The following is a 19289-nucleotide window of genomic DNA, read 5'->3' on the forward strand; positions in this document are numbered from 1 at the left end:
GAAGCCGCTGCAGGCGAGGATGAGTCTGAAGCTGGACCAGGCGAGGGTGAAGACTCGGAGGCTGGCGGCACTGCTCCGGCCCGGGTCGACACCACTGATGCCATCAACACCGGTGTATCCGAGCAGTGGGAAAGAGGTGGAGGAGCTGCGTGGGGCACCTTGGCAACCGGAGGTGGTGGACGAGGTGCGTGAGGAGCCAGCAGGCAGTCACAGGATACGAAATTTTCCATCAGATATGTATCTTTTTTGAGTTTGTGTATTCTGTTTGTCTTTGGCGTTTATCTAAGGTGAAATCCTGTTTCCTGTTTCAGGATGTTGCACATCACGAGAAATAATTTGGCATCTTGCCTTAGTCAAACAGTATAAATAAATCAGGTCCCTGGTTTGCTGCACCATCGGCTCAGCTCTTCACTGAAACCAGCTCTAACACCATGCTGTCCTCCAGACTCAGCAGCACACTGTGTGAGTACAAAAAAATCTTTCCACCCAAAAGGTTGTTCTTAATGTATCATTTATATGATTTTTGTTTGATCAGTAAGTGGTGTATTTAACATCCATTTTTTCTTTGGGTTTTCTTTATTGTCATTTGTGTTTTGAGGTAAATTAAAGTCCATCTGAAACACTGTTAACTTAATACAGAAGATAAATGAATAAATCAGCTGTAGTTCATGCACCATCTAACACTGAGGTTTCTTTTTTGTGTTTCAGTGCTTGCAGCAACATGTGTACTCATGACTTCAGGTAATTGTTAAATGTTCAGCAATTGTTTATCCAAATGTGCCTTTCTTTTATCCCAATACTTTAGCCACACTAGTCATTTAAACCCATTGTTCTGTGCTTTCACTCAAGTACGATGGAGTGTTACGACCACATAAAAAGTAATATTGTTCACTTTGAGATTACAGTCAAAATTTCAAAATTAAATTGCAAATGCTCAGCACTTACTGTGTCTGTGATACAACATCCACCCTCTTTACTGCATGGGGCTGTGTCCATTGCTATCCTTACATCTGTTCATTGTATTTCTTCTTTTCTCTCAAAATGAACAATAATATTTTTCTTTTTGATGTGGCCCTAAGACTCCTTCATACTCCAAGTTTCTTCCAAAGAGGTACCCTGGATTTGCAAATTGGTTATGCTTTATGTACAGTATGGTGAATTTTGTGCTGTGTGAATACTTGAATGTGATAAGCCACTAACAACAAGAACCTCTGATAGGTTTTTAGTCCCATTACCATTAGGGATTAATCCTTTAGTTAAACTCTGGAAACTCTATTTGATTTATTGAGGTCTTGAGTGATAGGAACATTTCAGTAACCAATAATAGTTCCCTGTGAAACTGATGTTAAATTAGTGGTAGTAGCTTTTGGTAGTCATTAAAACGGTAGGGACACGTCCCCATTGTCGCTACCATAAGTTACTTCTGATTCACCTGCATCATGCTCAGCCATTTACATTACACATGAGACTTACTCAGAATTCATTCAAGAAGAACACTGATACTGTTGGGATTTATTTTATTTATTTATTTTTTATTGTATTTTTATTTATTTTACCTTTAAGGTTAATATCTCACAATTAGCATCACACATTTTATTCTTTACTGCACACAGTGTATTGTAGAATAGTTAGTAGAATAATAGAATAGTTTGTAGAATAGGATTCACTCTGATACTAACAGACTCAGCCCCCTTCACAAGAATGTGGATGGGGTTGTGGTACCCACAAGACAAGGCCATATATCAGGTGCTGTTATGGTGTTGGGTATAGACCAGGGGTATAGGCAACCTTTCTGATGACGTGTGCCATCTAAAATTTCCTCAGAAGTCAGTGTGCCATATGATTGCATTAGCAATAAATTTAATAACGCTCTATATTAACAGTTACACAATATATAGAACCACTTTATAGAATTATATTTGTTCGGAGATGTTTGCAGCTATCAGCAAATAGTTATCAAGTATTTTGAAACAAAAAAAAATAAAAAAGACACTTTTTATCCATAACAAGAACTCCATAACAGCAAATGAACTGTACAACAGAAAATGCAAATGCTATTCATGGTCTCCTCACAACAATGATAAGAAAAATAAACTGGGCCAATATGGCATGTTTGTTAATACATTCTAATCTCTGGTCTCTCACTCAGAGACACAGGTCTCCGAGTGTCCAGCATTCAGACTGCACTCTTCATGTGAGAGAAAATCTGTTCACATAGATATGTAGAGCCAAATACTGGCCTCTGCAATGTTCTGAAGACAGTTAAACTTGTCAGATAGTGATGTCCAGCAGGTGAAAATGCAAGCTCCATGAACACACACAGCTGTGGATTCCAGCTGCTTCGATGTTGCATTAACTGGCATTAACTCAGCCAGTTAATGCGAGACAAATCTAGCTGCTCATTAAAGCTTTCTGGTTTGATCAGAAAATAAAACGTGCTTCATCCTAGCTGAAGTACGGGACAAACTGTGTTCCTTTTCACCTCAATACGCGTAATATTTTCTCTGAATACGGGACGATTCCGTCTTTTTACGGGACGGTTGGCAACTCTACTAACTAACCTCATGAATAAAATAAAGTTCACTATCAGTAACATCATAGCACCCACCCAGCTGTATGCTAGCTAGCATGCAGTACGAGTTATTGTAACTGACTGTAAAAAGTCAGCACAACAAAAATAAACTCCACCTAAACTTGGTTTATATCTGACCCAGATAGACTGCAGGTCATAACTTCTTACCTGTAGTTCAGTTCACCTGACACTCGGACCAGCAGCCGCTTCGGTCTCTCCTCCTCCTGCCTCCCCTTTCTCTCATCCACCTGCTGGTCTCCACCACTTGGTAATGTTACTGAATCTGTGGAAGCCCCGCCATATCCGCCACCAAACAACTGAGTTATTTTCACACACCGGCCAGCATCTGGCCAATCCACCACCTTTCATTATTTATACCGTTACAAAAAAAAAATCATCGGTCCATAAAAATGGAAAATCACCATCGGCCCACTGAGCAAATGCCCAGTATGCCCGATGGCCAGTCCAGCTATGGTCGTGCCATCAGTTAACCCTTCGCGTGCCACGACTGGGTTGTCTATACCAGGGTTGCCGACCCCTGGTATAGACCTATGCATTCCTATGCAAGAAGGTAAGAGGTGGTTGCCATGGTAATGGGTGAAGCGGCATCTACAATAAGGTGATGCCGAGAAAGTTGCAGCGGAAGAGATGTGTGCTGGATCTCAGCCAAGTGAGGAGAACTGTGACTTTCCTCCAACTTTTGACCAATTGCCTTAATATCCTGTTTATCACACATAATAAAAAGCATTTACTGTCTGGGTGTGGGACGTTATATTTAACGAGCAACTGAGCGACTTTTTTTCTAAAAAGCGACTAGAGACAAATCTGGCGACTTTTTCTGGTGTTATTGGAGACTTATTTATGACGACTTTTTGACTTGAAAGCGCGTATCGCTCTTACTCTCAAACAGCAGCAGGTGCTGCCGTGGGCACCTCGCCCGTTCCAAAGCGCTATAGCGGTGCTATATTTTATATTCGTTCATATTTGCTTTAGGAGCAAACAGATGAATAAAGGCCCTACTGTAGTATGCTTCATTTATCCAAGACTTACTAATTATGGAGTTATTTTCCATTTCAGGCTTTCCTAGAACTGGTCCTTTAGCCCACTTCCCAGTGTCAACAGAGAGGGTGATCACCTGTGACAGCCCCGACAATGTACAACGCCTGAGCTGTGGTAACATGAAAATAATCTCTATGTTTAAGGTTTTTTATAGCTCTTTGCTATCACTCAAATATAAACCCAGTTGTGAGGTAATCTCAATTCTTTCTCATTTCCAGCAGGAGACGGCTTCTCTGGTTGTAAACAGAAGTCTGATTCTATGTCTGTAAGATAATTAGCTTACCCCCTGCAGATCTCTGACCTCAGTAAACACTTTGCTGAGGAGGATAACCTGTTAAGGTTTCAGTTCTTTTTGTGCTTTATTTAGTGAAACTACAGTTTATGCTTGTGACTCATATGATCTTTCAGATTCAATGTAATACCCCAGATCTACAGAAATGAAGGCATTCTCTGATTATTGAAAAACATAAAGAGCCTTGGGTTTTCCTCTTGTGCTGCACACCTTATGCATTTCTCATGAGTTCCTCCTTTTGAACTTTCTTTCCCATGCTTTCTGTAAAACAGAGAATGGGGTGATCATTGTGCAATCAGTTCTGTTCGGAAGGACAGATGCAGAAACCTGCAGTGTGGGGAGACCTGCAGAACAGCTTAAAAATACACAATGTTCCCAGGATGGCGCCCTGAAGGTTGTCAAGAGCAGGTACACAAATCTGAGCACTTTATATCAATCATTAATTGATCACTTTAACCCACCTTTGTCTCCCTGCAGATGTGATGGTCAGAAGGTATGTGAAATAAATACAGTCCTCTTCCATACTTCTGATCCGTGCTACGGCATTTACAAATACGTGGACACCACCTACGCCTGCTTCCCAGCCAGTAAATTACATCTGTAATAAGAAACTAATATTCAGTCAAATCTGTGAATGTCCATGTTTCTAATGTTCCTTGTTGTCACTTTGTCAGTCCACAGTGTGACATGTGACGATTCTCTGGCAAACCTTCAGTGCGGTGAGAGCACAGTTCCTCTTTCTTTGTGTGTCTCTGGATTCATCTGATAAAGATACAAATGAAGTTAAAGTTAAATACGTGTTTAAATCTTTAATGTTTGCTCTTCATCAGATGAAGGACAGGTTTTACTTATTCACAGAGCTGATTACGGACGTCATGATGCAACTACATGCTCTTTCAATCGTCCAGCCTCTCAGCTCCAAAATGTCCAATGCTCAAAGCAAATAAACAAAGTAGCCGAGAGGTACAGTTGCCGACTCTCTTTCTTCAGCCTTATATCTTCTCTTCACAACATATAGTTGGCCTCTGCCAACTCACTTTTGCCTGAATCCACAGCTGTAACGGGAAAAGCAGCTGTACTGTCAAAGTGAGCGGCTCTGTGTTTGGAGACCCATGTTATGGCACCTACAAGTACCTGGAGGTGGCTTACAGCTGTCACTGTAAGTAATTCAGATTTGTTTTTTTTCCTGCTCTTTAATTTTAGCATTTATAACAGCAAAAAGTTAAGCACATTCAACATTGAGAGGAAAATGTGAATCTGCTCTTAGACACCGTGCTTTTAGGTGGTTCAGGAAAAAACACTGATTCTTTTCTAAAACACTGTAGTTCGGTATTGAAACTCTGAAATAAAATTTTCTTTCAGTTGCAGATGAAAGCTGAATGCTGCTGAATGGAGGAAATCACTGACATCAAATACTATCAGCGTCTATTATCTTTAAATAAATTGTGTAATGAATCAATTATTAATCAAAAAGATCAATCAATATCCAGTGCAACGTATGGTCAAAAATATAATGACAGGTACTGATTTTACATGCATATCAGATTTATTCAAGACATGTCAACTTGTGGTCTGTGGTGTCTAGATATATTTGGCCTTTATTCTAAATGTAAAACTGATTTAAAACTGATTGCCTTAAATATTTTTTTCTGATTCACTCTTAATTTTGCCTTCAATAATAAAATAATCACAAACTGATCAACTGGATGGTGTGAGCTAAATGTGACAGAGGTCTGACTAATTTCCGAAGTGAATGTTGAAACGGTCGGGTGTCAAGGTAAAGTGAGAGGAGCATATTGTCATGATATTCAGAACCACAAAAATTCAGCTCTCAAAATAAACAACATTTATCTTTTTATCATTAAGGACACCAGGGTCATTACTCCAACAGTACTCATAGTTTGATAGTACAATAACACACATTACATGAAATGTGAAGTTCTGTTAAGTTCAGTTGTATTTATAAAGCACCAAACCACAACAATCAGATGACTCCCTGTGAGCAAGCACTTGGCGACAGTGGGAAGGAAGAAGTCTCTTTTATAACAGAAAGAAACCTCCAGCACAACAAGGCCCAGAGAGGGGTGGCAGTCTGCTGCGACTGGTTGGAGGTCAGGGACAAAATAAAATGTTGCAGCTGAGGTCTACTTTTGTCCAGTGTTTGTGTTCAGTATGAATTCTGAGAAAAGTTGTTCTGTTATCTAAAACATACAGAAACATAAAGAAATCATTCTAAAATATTTTTATCTTCATCTAAGGTTGATGCAAAAAAAAAGAACAAAGATACTTATACAGTTTGTAATTTATTTTATTATTTTAGATTTTTTTCTCATTTTAAATCTTTAACAAAATCTCCACTGTTTTGTTAAAACAGTGTTTTCCCACTGTATCCGCTCTTTTTTAACAATAGGCTGCAAGTTTCTGGAAACAAAGCAGAACATTTACTGCAGCTCTGAAAGGCCAGAATTTCATCTCCTTTACAACTCAGGGCCTCAAACTAGAGTCAAACTAGGTATGCAATACAACTTTGTGCCACAAGATTTATAAAGTATTCCGATTCTGAGTCTTATTCTGAAGATGTTGCAACAAGTGTAATCTAAGGAGCTTGGAAATTAAAACATGAGGACTGCTTTAAGTTTCCTTGAAGAGGTTTCACCTCTCATCTGAGAAGCTTCTTCAGTTCTAAGAGCAATTGGTGGAGAGTCCCATATTTTAGGCCTTTGGGAGTGTCCCCAAGAGGGTCATGGTCATTGATCCTCTGCCTAATCACACAAACCAAGGAGGGAAAACGGCTGTGATTCACAATCAGCCAAAGTTTCGGGTGAACCCATTGTGAAACCAGTCCAATCCTATGATGTGATTTATTGAGGTCAAATGGCCCAGAATGTGAGTGGGAATTAAGGTGTCTGGGAAGGGATCTCAAAACTGGATTATAGATGGCAGACAGTTGGTGTCGTAAACCACCGCCTCTGTTCAAAGATGGTCATTCACGGTGGACATAGATGGCTTCTTTCCCTCCTCTTTTAAACCATCTTTCTTGGGGACACATCCATAGTGCTTAAAATCTGGGACTCTCCACCAGATGTTACAACTATGGTGCCATGTAACCACTCTATCAAATTTCTTTTTTTTCTCCATCTTGTCGCTTCTGCTGTCTCCCTTTCTCTCCCTCTCTCCTCCTCTCTGTCTTTGTGCTGTCATCCAAAAGGTAAATGTTACGGTGAAACAGAATTTACAACTCAATAAAAGGCACAAAAAGATCCATATCAATTATCCATCCATGTTCAATATTCAGATTTAATGTTGAACTTGTACTGCTGGCACTCGACGTGAGGTAACATGCTTTTGACTTTCAACTTTCAAACCAGCATCTGTTTTTTTCCCCTCTTTTCATGGCACGATAATCCAGCACAAGTTCTCTTAATGAGGCAACACAATCACACCATTGTGCATCATCTGAAGAAGAGTAGCAGGTTAAGAGCTGTACAGCTCAGAGGCAGACTGCTGCTGTGTGAACATTCAAGCAACATGTTGAATGCTGCTTCTGACAAAGGTTCAGTTTCCTCTTCTGGCAAAATTACTGACACAAAGCTAGCATAGCCTACAATGCCACATGACACCATAACAGCTTCTTCTTCTTCTTCAGCTGGTGCTTTAGCTCTGTAGACGCGCTCTAGCTCCTGCATCAGATTCACAGGAAAGCTGTCACAGGTCTGTCTTCCTGTATGCTGCTGTAGCAGTGATGATGTCATAGAACAGTTTTCCTCACCAGTGAGTTCGATGAGGTTTCAACAACAGACTCAAACACATGTGTAATGGATTTTTCAGCTTCAGGTTTCCAGGATCATGATTTGGGTGTTTACAAAGGCCCTGTTCTTTATGTCCTCCAAACCTTTTGAATGATTGTGTAGCTGCTGTTTAATGGCATATCATGTTTTTTAGGACCTAGTTCAACAGTTCAGCAGTCAGAGTTGAAGGAAACTTCTTTCTAAATACTCTGAATCAGCGGTTCCCAACCCCCAGGCAACGGACTGGTACCAGTCAGTGAGTCATTTGGTACCAGGCTGCGAGAGTTGAGGCTCGGGTGTGAAATGTATGGTTTTCTGGGTTTTTATCATTAACTAGCTTTCTCTGGGTCTTTGTAGTTGTGTGTCTAATTTTGAAAGAAATATTTACGTTACCATAACAACCAGAGAGCATTAAGGGGCAGAAAGGAGGATGTTACTCCCAATGTTGTTGGCGCATTTTCAGGAGGACGCTGCTAATAAAGTTACACAATTACACAGTGAATTTGCGTTTCTTATTATATTTACAAAATAACACAGTTTTTGTCTTGATTGTATCATTTTATTGTGTTGTATTTATTCACGACATCTTAAAGGCCGGTCCGTGAAAATATTGTCTGACATTAAATTGGTCTGTGGCGCGAAAAAGGTTGGGGACCGCTACTTGATTGATTTTAATGCTCAGCTTTCTGTAAGGATGTTTTTCTCATGCACTGACATAATTACACCTTGACCCATGCTCCGAAACACTCTCCTTTTGCAGTCTCTGACCAGTGAGATGTGTGTGGAGATGTTCCTGCAAATCAGAATATTTTCCAATCCATTCCAATTTGTTCTCAAACTCACTCCTGCTGCATCCTATCTGTTACTGTTCATATTCTCAGTCTTTTTTCTTACCGTTTCGTCATTCCAAACATTCACTAAATTACAAAATCATCTGCTCTGCGACTGCTTTTTTAAAAAATGCTGAAATAAATTCCCTTCCATTGTATTTACATATCACCAAATCACAACAAAACACCTATAACTTATGGTGGCAGCGAGAGGCCAAACTGTCTGCAGCTTAAGAAAACACCAGCAATAAGAAAAATGCTGCAAAAGCACACAAAGCACAACAGAAATATGAAAAACGACAACAGAAATAGGGGGGGAACAGAAATAGGGAAAAACAACAACAACAGAAATAGGGAAAAACAACAACAGAAATAGGAAAAAACAACAACAGAAATAGGAAAAAACAAAGCAGAAAAAGGAAAAAACAGATTTCCAAAAGCACAAGGGAAGTGTTTCTGGGGAGACAATAACCCGATAGACCAGTGTGTTTTGACACTTCACTCGCATACCTACAACTGAGAGAGTGGAGACTTTCAGAAAATCAATACAGCAAGACAGATCCTTAGAAAACAGAACCAGCTTCACCCCTGATCAGACCTGCACACTGTTAGGCCTCTGCCTCTTCACCACATATTCTAAATACAATGAAGGTTAATACAGATACAAACATGAATGTGCCATGGGCTCTCCAGTGTCACCCACCGTAGCCAAACCTTACATAGAAGAAATGGAAAGTAAGAGCTTTTGAATCTTTCGTAGGGACAACACCTTGCCACTGGTAAAGATAAGTGGATGACACCTGGGTCAAAGAAGTAGAAACCTTTAACCTTAACTTACCTTCACATCAGCTCAGTGGATAGAAAAGTCCACCAGGGAAGACACAAAGAATAATAGTTTGTCATTTCTGGAGTGTGGTATGTGCATTGAAGAGGATGGAAATGCAATCAGGACCTGCTGTTATGTAATGCTCTCTTCTCCCCTTCTTTAACTCTACAAGCCTGACCGGAGGACAAGAGGTGGTTGCCATGGCAATGGGAGTGTTGCTAGGCAATGAGAAATACATGCCTAACTCTTTTCCTACAGAGATAATCTGACCATCCTCTTCTCTTGTAGGTGCAGGATTTTTCTTTGTTGACAAAAAGACCTGAATAGCATTGCTATGTAAAATAAATATCTACTGTGACGCATAAGCACTGCTTAATGGAATTCCTACTGGAAATCAAAGTTTTCTCTAGGCTGGATCTTCCTACCACCTGGAATCTAAGTTACTGTAAGAACAAATAAGCAGACAAGATATTCAGCATTTGACAGTGCTCAAATCTACAGTATAATACTCTGTGGGTATTATACTGTAAATTTGGGTCTTTAGGTTCTCAGTCATCAGGGTCAATGTAATCTAGGGAGACTGGAAAGAAAAGAGACTGAACTTGTTTAAGTTTCATCTTCAGTTCAAAAACATTCACAGTATTTGCAATTAAACACAAACACAATTCTATGACTTGGTGAATTTATGTCGTGTTATATGACAGAAATGCAGACCAGTGAAGAAGAGAGAAAATGAGGGAGAGGGAAACAATCTTTACTGTCATTGCACAGTCATACTTAGTACAATAGTACAACAAAATTGTCAGTACTAAGCAGAACAAAACGCAACATGGTAAACTTCAGAGTGGAAGAAAAATATATCAACAAAATATATTTTTTGACAAAAGGTATGAATAATAAATGAAAGAATGAAAGGTCATTGCAAATATATTGTATAGATTACCAAAATAACGTGAAATGTATCTATCAATGTCATTATTTCCCATCAGCAAAGAAATTACTTTGAATAAACAACTGTAAAGTCCACTCACCTGATGTTTTTCCATCTGAATTAAAGGTTTTTCATTCCTGCTCAGGTCACTGAGCCTAAATGTTCCATTTCCTGGAAAAATTAGACATCTCTGTTCTTTGATATTACATCTAGTATTTTTAATGAATTCTTTAACAATTGGTATCGATGTATTTCTGAGGTGCTGTCCATCAGCTGGATTTTCACAGTTCCTCCCAAAGCTCCATAACACTGAGCTCCATCCTGTCTGCCATCACATTAAGTTTACGCAGTGCAGCCCCACGCACGGGGCGATCCACGATAACTCGCTAACAGAGATTTGCCATGTTAATGTGGTTATGGTGTTAAAGTCATTTTAACGAGATTAATGCTGACAGCACTCGTATTTACAGATGACTATATATGCAAATATATAATATAATTAATAATTACTAAAAAAATAAGAGTTTCTTTTATGAAGCTTGGTAACACACTACTATATATACAGATACATATTGTATAGCAGTGAGACCAGTTTTCCCGTGTTCCACTCGTATACGTTAGTTTGAAGAGGAAAGAGAAAAACTTCCACAGGACTCCGATGTGAAAAGATATAACAAAAATTTATTCCACAGCTTGCAAATCTTCTTACAGGAGTAATCAGGTTTAACTTATCCTCAACAAAAAACAAATTTCTTCCAGTCAGAGATGTTGCATATAATTAAATTTTTGCGTGATGCATAAAGTTAAAAGATTAAAACTAATAAAACAAGTTTTAAAAAGAGACTTTTCCATTTGATTGATTATGCAGAAAAAGTAGAATTGGGCTGAAAGATCTATTGCTTTATTACCTATTCAGGTTGTAAATCGTGTTTTTAAAAAGTAACTAAGTAACTAAGTAATTCATTACTTTTGAAAATAAGTAATCAGTGAAGTAACATTACATAACAAACAAATTACTAATCAGTAATTAGTTACTGATTACTTTTTTCAAGTAACTTTGCCAACACTGCTTGTGAGTACGTCATCCTTTTTGTTTGTAATGTTCATGTTCTGAGGCTAACTTTAATTTCTCACGCCATCTTCCTCTTCTTTGCTTTTTTAGGGTTAGACGTCACCCAACACTGGCCATTATGACATAAAGAAACATGATGCTGGATTAATAGAATTTGACTGTGTGTGTTATACTGGCTTTTAGTTAACATTCAGTGGAAAAGGGCTGACAGTATGTTCAATATTTGGCCGTGCTCAAAACTAGAATATCCTAATATTATTTATGACATGATAGAGTACTAGAGTTTCTCATTTAATGTTTTTTCTTTATTTTCGTGACTATTTGCATTGTAGATTCTCACTGAAGGCATCAAAACTATCAATGAACACATATGGAATTATGTACTAACAATTACTGCTTTGCATACTCTTGGCATTAGAAATAGTTATGATTCGGTCATCATCATGTCAGTTTGGTGTAATGAGATAACTGTGAAAACTTGGCTTGGTTATGTAACACTTCTTCTCCTCCTTCATCTACCGGGTTCATGAACCTAACATCAGCATACATTACTTCCTGGTCTTCTCTGCAGAGAAGCAAGATAACATCATAACATATTTTCCATTGCAGACAGGAAAGCACACAGACTGGAGTAGACTAGACTAGACTTCCCAGACTTGGATGGATTTTTTTACCTTTGCACAGAGCTATTTTGTTTATCATTGATATGTTAAAGCTAGCAAGTTAGCTAACAAATTTAGCTGAAATCTGATGAAAAGATCAAGAAACCTTTAGCAAGAAAATATTTTTGTATATGTATAAAAAGTACCATACAAACCTGTGTTGTATTACCTCCTTGACAATTGCTTGTAATGTTTTCCATAAAGAGAATAATAATAACAATGATAATATTCTGTCATTAGTTTGGGATCTGGGTGCATCACATGTTAACTATGTGTCAGCTCTCTTGTTCTGACTCATTTGTATGTGACATTTCAAAGACTGAAATGTACTGCCATTATTTTGAGACTCGTCACAGTTTTAAGCCATGTATCAGTTTAAAAACTGTTCAGGAGGTTTTGTTTGTGAAACTGATGATTTGATGCTTTGTCATTCAGAGCTTCAAAGTGGGAAAGGAAGTAGATTCATATCTTCTTAATTGCAGAAGTGGACATACAGGGTGATGAAGTACATTCAGACAGTGCTGCTGTTTCACACTTTTCTGAAGCTAAGCTAAATTTCTCATATGAGCCTCCTCTCATTTGATTTCCTCTGGTTCAGTTACTTCACCCAACACTGCTGCTGTTTTTGCTACAGGTAGTTGTTAGCCTCTGTTAAGTGCTGTTAGCCGGTGTTAGAGAAACTTTCCTTGAAGTCGATCTAACATTGACACCAGTGGCGGAGCATGGGAGTGGCTTACTGGGCTTAAGCCCGGGTTGTTTGTTCAGAAGCCCGGGGTCTTTTGGAGTGTAATTTTTTCATAGTTAGATGCCTGGCTGACAACTGTATAAAGCAAAAAACTACACATAGTGCGCACTGTGGGAATTTATGACTGTGCGTAAATCCCCCCTAATATTGGTATGATCCGAGCTCAGACACTAAGCGAGGGGGCGGGGGGGAGCTGCTGCCTGTTGGAGAAACGGAGCCAGGCAGACAGAGGAGAACTGAAGTTTGACCAGGTACCAAAGCAAATCATTCGTACTGTACAAATAATGTAAATATGACGGTGAATCACGAAAAATTGATATCAAAATGATCACTTGACCCATATTACGTTACTCGCTCTTCAAGTGAATCAACAAATGGCAAAATAAAAAGCAGAGCCAATTACTCTTTCAGTCATTTATACCCCCCCCCAAAAAAAAAAAAATCCCACACAATCATACTACCCATTAGGGCTAAGCCCCAGGTGTTTCAAATGTCTGCCTCTGATTGACACTTAGCAAATAGACTTTCATACGATGTGAGAAATCAGGTGTCAAAATGTTGGCTTATAACCAGAGGTTATTGTTTAGCTGACTTAATGTCAGCTGTCCTGAGTTTGGAGGATGACACATCTAATGCTGACAATAAGTCAGTCATGTTTTCACTTCTTTAGTGAAAGGGACCCATTCTCAGATGATAAAACATAAAGGTATAATCCTTCATATGTTATGTTTGAAGGTGCAGACATGCACCATAAAGGTGATTAGGCAATATCCATCTCAGCCACTGGATTCAAGGTGGCAGGGCAACTTCTCAGCCTTCACAAATCAGCCTGCTCCTATTTGAGTAGTTTTAATGGGCAAATTCTGAGTTCACAAATATACTTTGGTTTGTTGTTGTGTTTGCTCCTGCAAGCATTATTGTATTCAAATATGTGCATGTCCTTTTTAGACACAATTTCATTTATGTACAAGCAACAGTAATACCGCCGTAAACCAGTAGAGGGAAACTTTACATCTCTTCATACTGATGATGAATCTTGTTCACGTCTCAGCTTTCATTAACAAAACAGTGCGTGATCAAAACGCCAGAGCATGTGACAACGCATACAAGGAGAATTACCTGAAAGGTTTTTGATTTAAAAAAAAGGAAATATATAAATTCAAGCTCTTGCATTTAAAACCAAGGAGCTGGTGGTAGACTTCAGCACACACAAACATCCTCCACTGCAACCATTAAACAGTCAAGTTATGGATATTGAGGCTGTGGACAGCTACCTTGGTGTTTACCTGAACAATAAACTGGACTGGACTCATAACTCAGACGCCCTCTACAGGAAAGGGCAGAGCAGGCTGTACCTGCTGCGGAGACTCAGGTCTTTTGGAGTGAAGGGCCCACTCCTGCAGACCTTCTATGACTCTGTGGTGGCCTTGGCCATCTTTTTTGGTGTGGTCTGCTGGGGCAGAAGCATCTCTGCTGAGGACAGGAAGAGACTGAACAGCTGATCCGGAGGGTCAGCTCTGTTCTTGGATGCCCTCTGGACCCAGAGGAGGTGGTGAATGACAGGAGAATGGTGGCTAAGCTGTCATCACTGTTGAACAGCATCTGCAACCCTATGCAGGAGTCTCTGACAGCACTGAGCAGCTCCTTCAGTGGCAGGCTGCGGCACCCACGGTGTGGGACGGAGAGATTTCGAAGGTCTTTCCTCCCCTCTGCTGTCAGGCTCTCACAAAACTTCGCAACTGACCAAACACACGCATCCACAAATGTGCAACAACACTAAGTGCAGTACTCTTTTTCTGACAACGTTGTTATTTTCTACTCAGTTGTATATAGTATTTGTATTCTATTTTATTCTATTGTATACAGTATAGTATTTTATTTTATTCTATTGTGTACATTTGTGTACAGTATCTTTTTCTTATTCTTATCCTATTCCAGTGTTTTTCAAATTTTTGCTATCTAACTTTGCACTGTCCACTTTCTGCTGTAACAAAACAAATAATAAAGGTTATCTTATCTTATCTTATCTTAATTTAGTTAAAGTTAAAGTTAATCATTAAAGTTAAAGTTAATTTAGTTAAAGTTAATCATTACTGTTTGTATTCATGGCAGCAGCAAACACAAAACTAGTGTAAAAATAAGGACCAGTTTTAACTTGATAGTTAAAAAAGTGAAGTGGCCTTCACCTACTTCCCTTAGTTTTGTTCAGATGGTTTTGTTTTTTTGTATTTTTAGAGTTTCCAATAAGATGCTTCTAAAATATTGGCATGAATAAAATATTTATATTCATCACATTTTATTTTTTTGACCTACAGAAGTGTGTGAAAAGCACTTCTAAATTCTTTAATATTTGCTGGAAAAACTGGAAATAAAGGCAGCATAAAAAGCAAAATAGAGATTGCAACATTCTAACATCAGTGCATACATTTAAGTTGTATAACCACCTTAAATCTTCAACCCAGCCTGAAGTCATATTTCTGCACAGGGTTGTTGTTGTTGTTTGGAGTCTTTAACACTCCCTGAGTCCAGGAGAAGCTGAGCAGAGGCTCCTCTCCACGCCTCAGCCTGACCACCTGTTTCTCATCAGCCTCATTTACAACCTGCATTTAAGGTCCCACTTGAGCTTGAGCAAATCTGCCAGATTGTCTGCTTCCTTAGTAGAAGCAGACATACACATTACATGCACATTACAAACACACTGTTAAAGTGTAGGTGTAAAAAAAAATTAGAAATGTAGTAACAATGTAGTAAAATAATTATAAAATGACATCTAGCTCAGTTCAACTTTTAGAAAACAAAGGAATAAATGATACATTTTTATCTAATATGTAAGTTTGCCAAAAACTGTACAAAAAAGATCTGTGAATAAAACTGAGGAATTTTTAACTCTTGTTTTTTAACAAGATGATGACAGTACAACTAGCAAAATTATCAACAATTGCTAAGTAAACCAGGAATCATGTCTTCTTTATGCAATATCAAATGCAATAGTCACGTATCTGATTGTGATAAAGCTGAGTGGTCATTGCTGTTGTAGCTTAAGTAGTAGTAGCAGCTTAAGAAAATTGATCTTTGTCATCATTTAGTGTGTTAACACAGTCAGCAACAGCTTCCAACAGCATCCTGTTAGCGATCAACTTCTGAGGAGGATGTGTAAAAACTTTGACCAAGAGTAGCATTATTATGTGCATCACACTTCTTTCTCTGAAACTGAAAAAAGCAGTTGTCTCTTTGCTTCGTCTTTGAATTAACAAGAACTGGACATTGGACAGTATTGGACCCAGGATTTAGAATTCTTAGTTTGTATTCTTCAGGTTAGGATTTTCTTTATATTTTCTTATCATAGTCGAGGTCTCTAGTCTTACTTATTGTTTATTTGAAATCTAATTAGGAAAATGGAGATACACAACAGTAAATAAGAACTGTAATCCAGGATGTGATAAAAGTGGTGATAAAGTTCTAAAGAAGTGAGCTTTGATAAAAAGTTGAATCTCCAAGTCGAATTTTTGAGACAAATTAAATATTTTACCGAGGTTCTTTTGGGGGGTCTAAGCTGATGGTTAATGGCATTAAAAACCAGGATTTCAGCTTTAAGGGTGACATCATTATGTGAAAGCCAAGTTTCAGCCTCAGGGCCTTATAGAAGAGGACCAGTTTGTCAGATATGGAACTGATTTAGAGCAGCGCTCGGATGCCAAAGCATTGCTCAAGACATAAATTATTATTTTAAGGTCCACTATATCAAATGTTTCAATTCATACAAGCAGAGCTGAAAAGTACAGGCTCTTTGCTGTGACACAATTTAAACAGCAGCTGGTGGAAAATGTGTTGTGGTTAAGTTTAAAAAAAAAACGTTGACCTTTTCCTGCTCGGTTTTTGGTTTTGTTGTTCTACTTTTTGGTAGGTGGAGGGTTATACAAGTACAATTTTAAACGCAACGCCTTTAAAAACCAATAGAGGGAAACCTCACACCTACCCATATGTATACCGAATCAGTCATAATCGTATTACGTAATAAGGTATTACTGAATTTTTATTGTTAGTTGTGCACTGTATTTGAAATGTTCACTGACATTTGTTATCCACTGGCACCAGTTCCAGTTGAGCCACAGAAAGCTTTCACTTGACGTCATAATTAATTCAAATTCAGCTGCAAGTAATAATTATAGTGAGTTTGTTGTCATGATCCTGAGTCGTTGGCCCAGCGATTTGAGTTTATTCTAGTTTCATGAGTCTTTCCTTGCATGAGGAAGACGATTTAAGTTTGTTTTGTACAGTTTAGTTCCTTTATTGAGTTTATTTGTATTTCTAGTTTCTTTTTTGTTAGGTTCCTTTTGTACCTTTGACTCGTTCCTGTGTCTCCTCTGAGAGTTAGTCGTGCCCTTTGTATTTATCTGTTTCCTTAGTCTTGTCTGTGTCTCCTCCCTCTGCTCCCTGTTTTTAGTCAGTCTGGGTCTCAGTGTGGGTTTCTCGTGTCTTCCTGTTTTGTTTTGATAGTCACGTGTCCTGTGTCCATCACGTTCAGTTGTTTGCTGTCTCGCCAGTTAGATCATGTCCAGCCCTGTTTCCCAGGTGTTTCCCCTCTGCACTTATTCCCTTTGTATAAATTGTCTGCATTTCCTTCTGTTTCTTGTCGTGATTTCTCTTATCCTCCACGTCTGTGTGCGTGCCATCTGCTTAATATATCTCAGTTTAGTTTCCTTATGAGTTCCTTGGTTAGCATATTTGGTAATTCAGCAAAAAAGCTACATTTCAGTTTAGTTTTGCCTGTGAGTCTACATTTGGGTTCTCAACTCTGGCTGCTTCACACAGTTACATGACAGTTGTATTTATATGACATTTTGTTTTTGATAGCATAGAATAGTCATTCTCAAAGCCAAATAACACAACACAAAGCATGACCTCAAAATATATGCAGTGATTATACTTGATACAGTATCTGTTGCATGTTTCAAAGAAGTGCGAAGGACACACCTTAAACCACTCATCACCTTAAACCCATCTGCAGCTTGTTTTTTCCTGTCTACTTTCCTGTTAGCAATCAGTTGTAGATAAGTGAATGGATGAACTCAAAAAGACATCACCACATGTAATTTTAAAAATATTAGTTGAAATTTGAAAAATTTTCTCTTCATTCTTTTATTTACTTTATTTAAAGGCCACTGTGCTGACATGAAGTGTTGCAGCAATCAAAAAACTGGAATCTCAGCACTTCAGATTTTTGATATATTTTCTGCAGTTCCGTGTTCTGAGATTCCATGTTAAGTTTTGCCATACAAGGAGTGATTTTCATTGTAAACAGTTACTACAGTTTGAAGGAAGTGAAACATGTCAACATACAAACCACAGGCATGCCTGCAGCATCTTCCACAAAATCTCATTTTGATCTGTTATTTCTTTTGATTTTATCCTGCCCCATTTGCCTACAGTCACATACAGTCCTGTCAGTTATAACAGTTTTAGCTTTTAAACTATTAATTTTTTTATCACATGTTTATTCAGTGAAAGAAACATATGAGTTAAATGACAAATTTAAAAAAAACTTTAAGAAATCAAAAGGTTTAATATACCTTTTATTATATTTCTAGCTAATGCTATACATAAAAAAATTACATTGAAATTTTGATTTATTTATTTATTTTTTTTACTTTAGTGTTGCATAATCAGGCTTCAGACAGGCTTTAGAAATGAACATTTTAATCATCTACATACATTTTTTGGATCAATTTCCATTCTGTTTTATTTATATTTCACCAAATCACAATTACAGTTGCTTCAATGTGCAATATATTGTACAGTAAAGACCCTACAAAAACCCTTACAGACAAAACCCCAACAAGTCTTTTTCAGTATGTACAAGTATAAAATGAAAATATCACAGTCACCTCCTGATTTCTTTTTTTGTAGTTTGATATTTTTTTTCCCCAATTTTTAGGAATCTTTAGTTCAGTGTCCAGTGTTGATTATTGAAGAGGTCAGCTCAGTCATCTTGTTGCTTAAAGTACAGGAGCACGTGAACCTGTAAAAATATAGAAAAGATACAGCAGAACAAACACTTTTTAACTTCCCCATCCAATTATGTTATTCAGTGAATGATGCAGTTGCTTATTGAGCATTGTTGATCATTAGACAGCATGTTACCTTGTTTACGATGGTTAATTTCTCTACACGCAAAACAGCATGACACTGCTATCAGGAGAAATGCCAGTACACAACAGGCTATGACCAGGTAAAGACACTTGTCTGCTGAGGGAAGATCACAGTGATAACAATTAGAAATTTATTTAAGTGTTCAACGTAAATGTCACTGTATTTGCAACATAGAAGATCCCAACATGAAACAAGTCAGTTTGTTATGAGGCTGAGGTATCAGATTACAGATATAAAAACATAATGAATCCTAGACATTTTTCTTAGCTACCATTATGCAGTTTGGATCATGGCTGAATACTTCATTAATTGATCTTGATACATGTATCAAGAACCCGAGGTTATGTTTCTTCCAAGATCTT

The 19289-nt window shown here is 38.1% G+C and overlaps 1 protein-coding gene across 1 annotated transcript; it reads left to right on the forward strand.

Moving 5' to 3' along the window:
- The first annotated feature begins 407 nt into the window (after nucleotides 1-407).
- Nucleotides 408-5090, forward strand: LOC146638733 (L-rhamnose-binding lectin CSL2-like). The gene is made up of 8 exons (XM_085364473.1): nucleotides 408-462; nucleotides 709-741; nucleotides 3650-3745; nucleotides 4196-4331; nucleotides 4401-4510; nucleotides 4598-4642; nucleotides 4754-4886; nucleotides 4979-5090. Exons 1-8 carry the CDS (start codon nucleotides 432-434, stop codon nucleotides 5088-5090), a joined length of 696 nt encoding a protein of 231 aa, XP_085220599.1. The 5' UTR covers nucleotides 408-431.
- Nucleotides 5091-19289: the final 14199 nt, after the last annotated feature.

The sequence above is a fragment of the Diplotaxodon limnothrissa genome, linkage group LG2 (assembly GCF_057381915.1).
Source record: "Diplotaxodon limnothrissa isolate DT_005_m linkage group LG2, D_limnothrissa_male_GT1.1, whole genome shotgun sequence".
Classification (NCBI taxonomy): Eukaryota; Metazoa; Chordata; class Actinopteri; order Cichliformes; family Cichlidae; genus Diplotaxodon; species Diplotaxodon limnothrissa.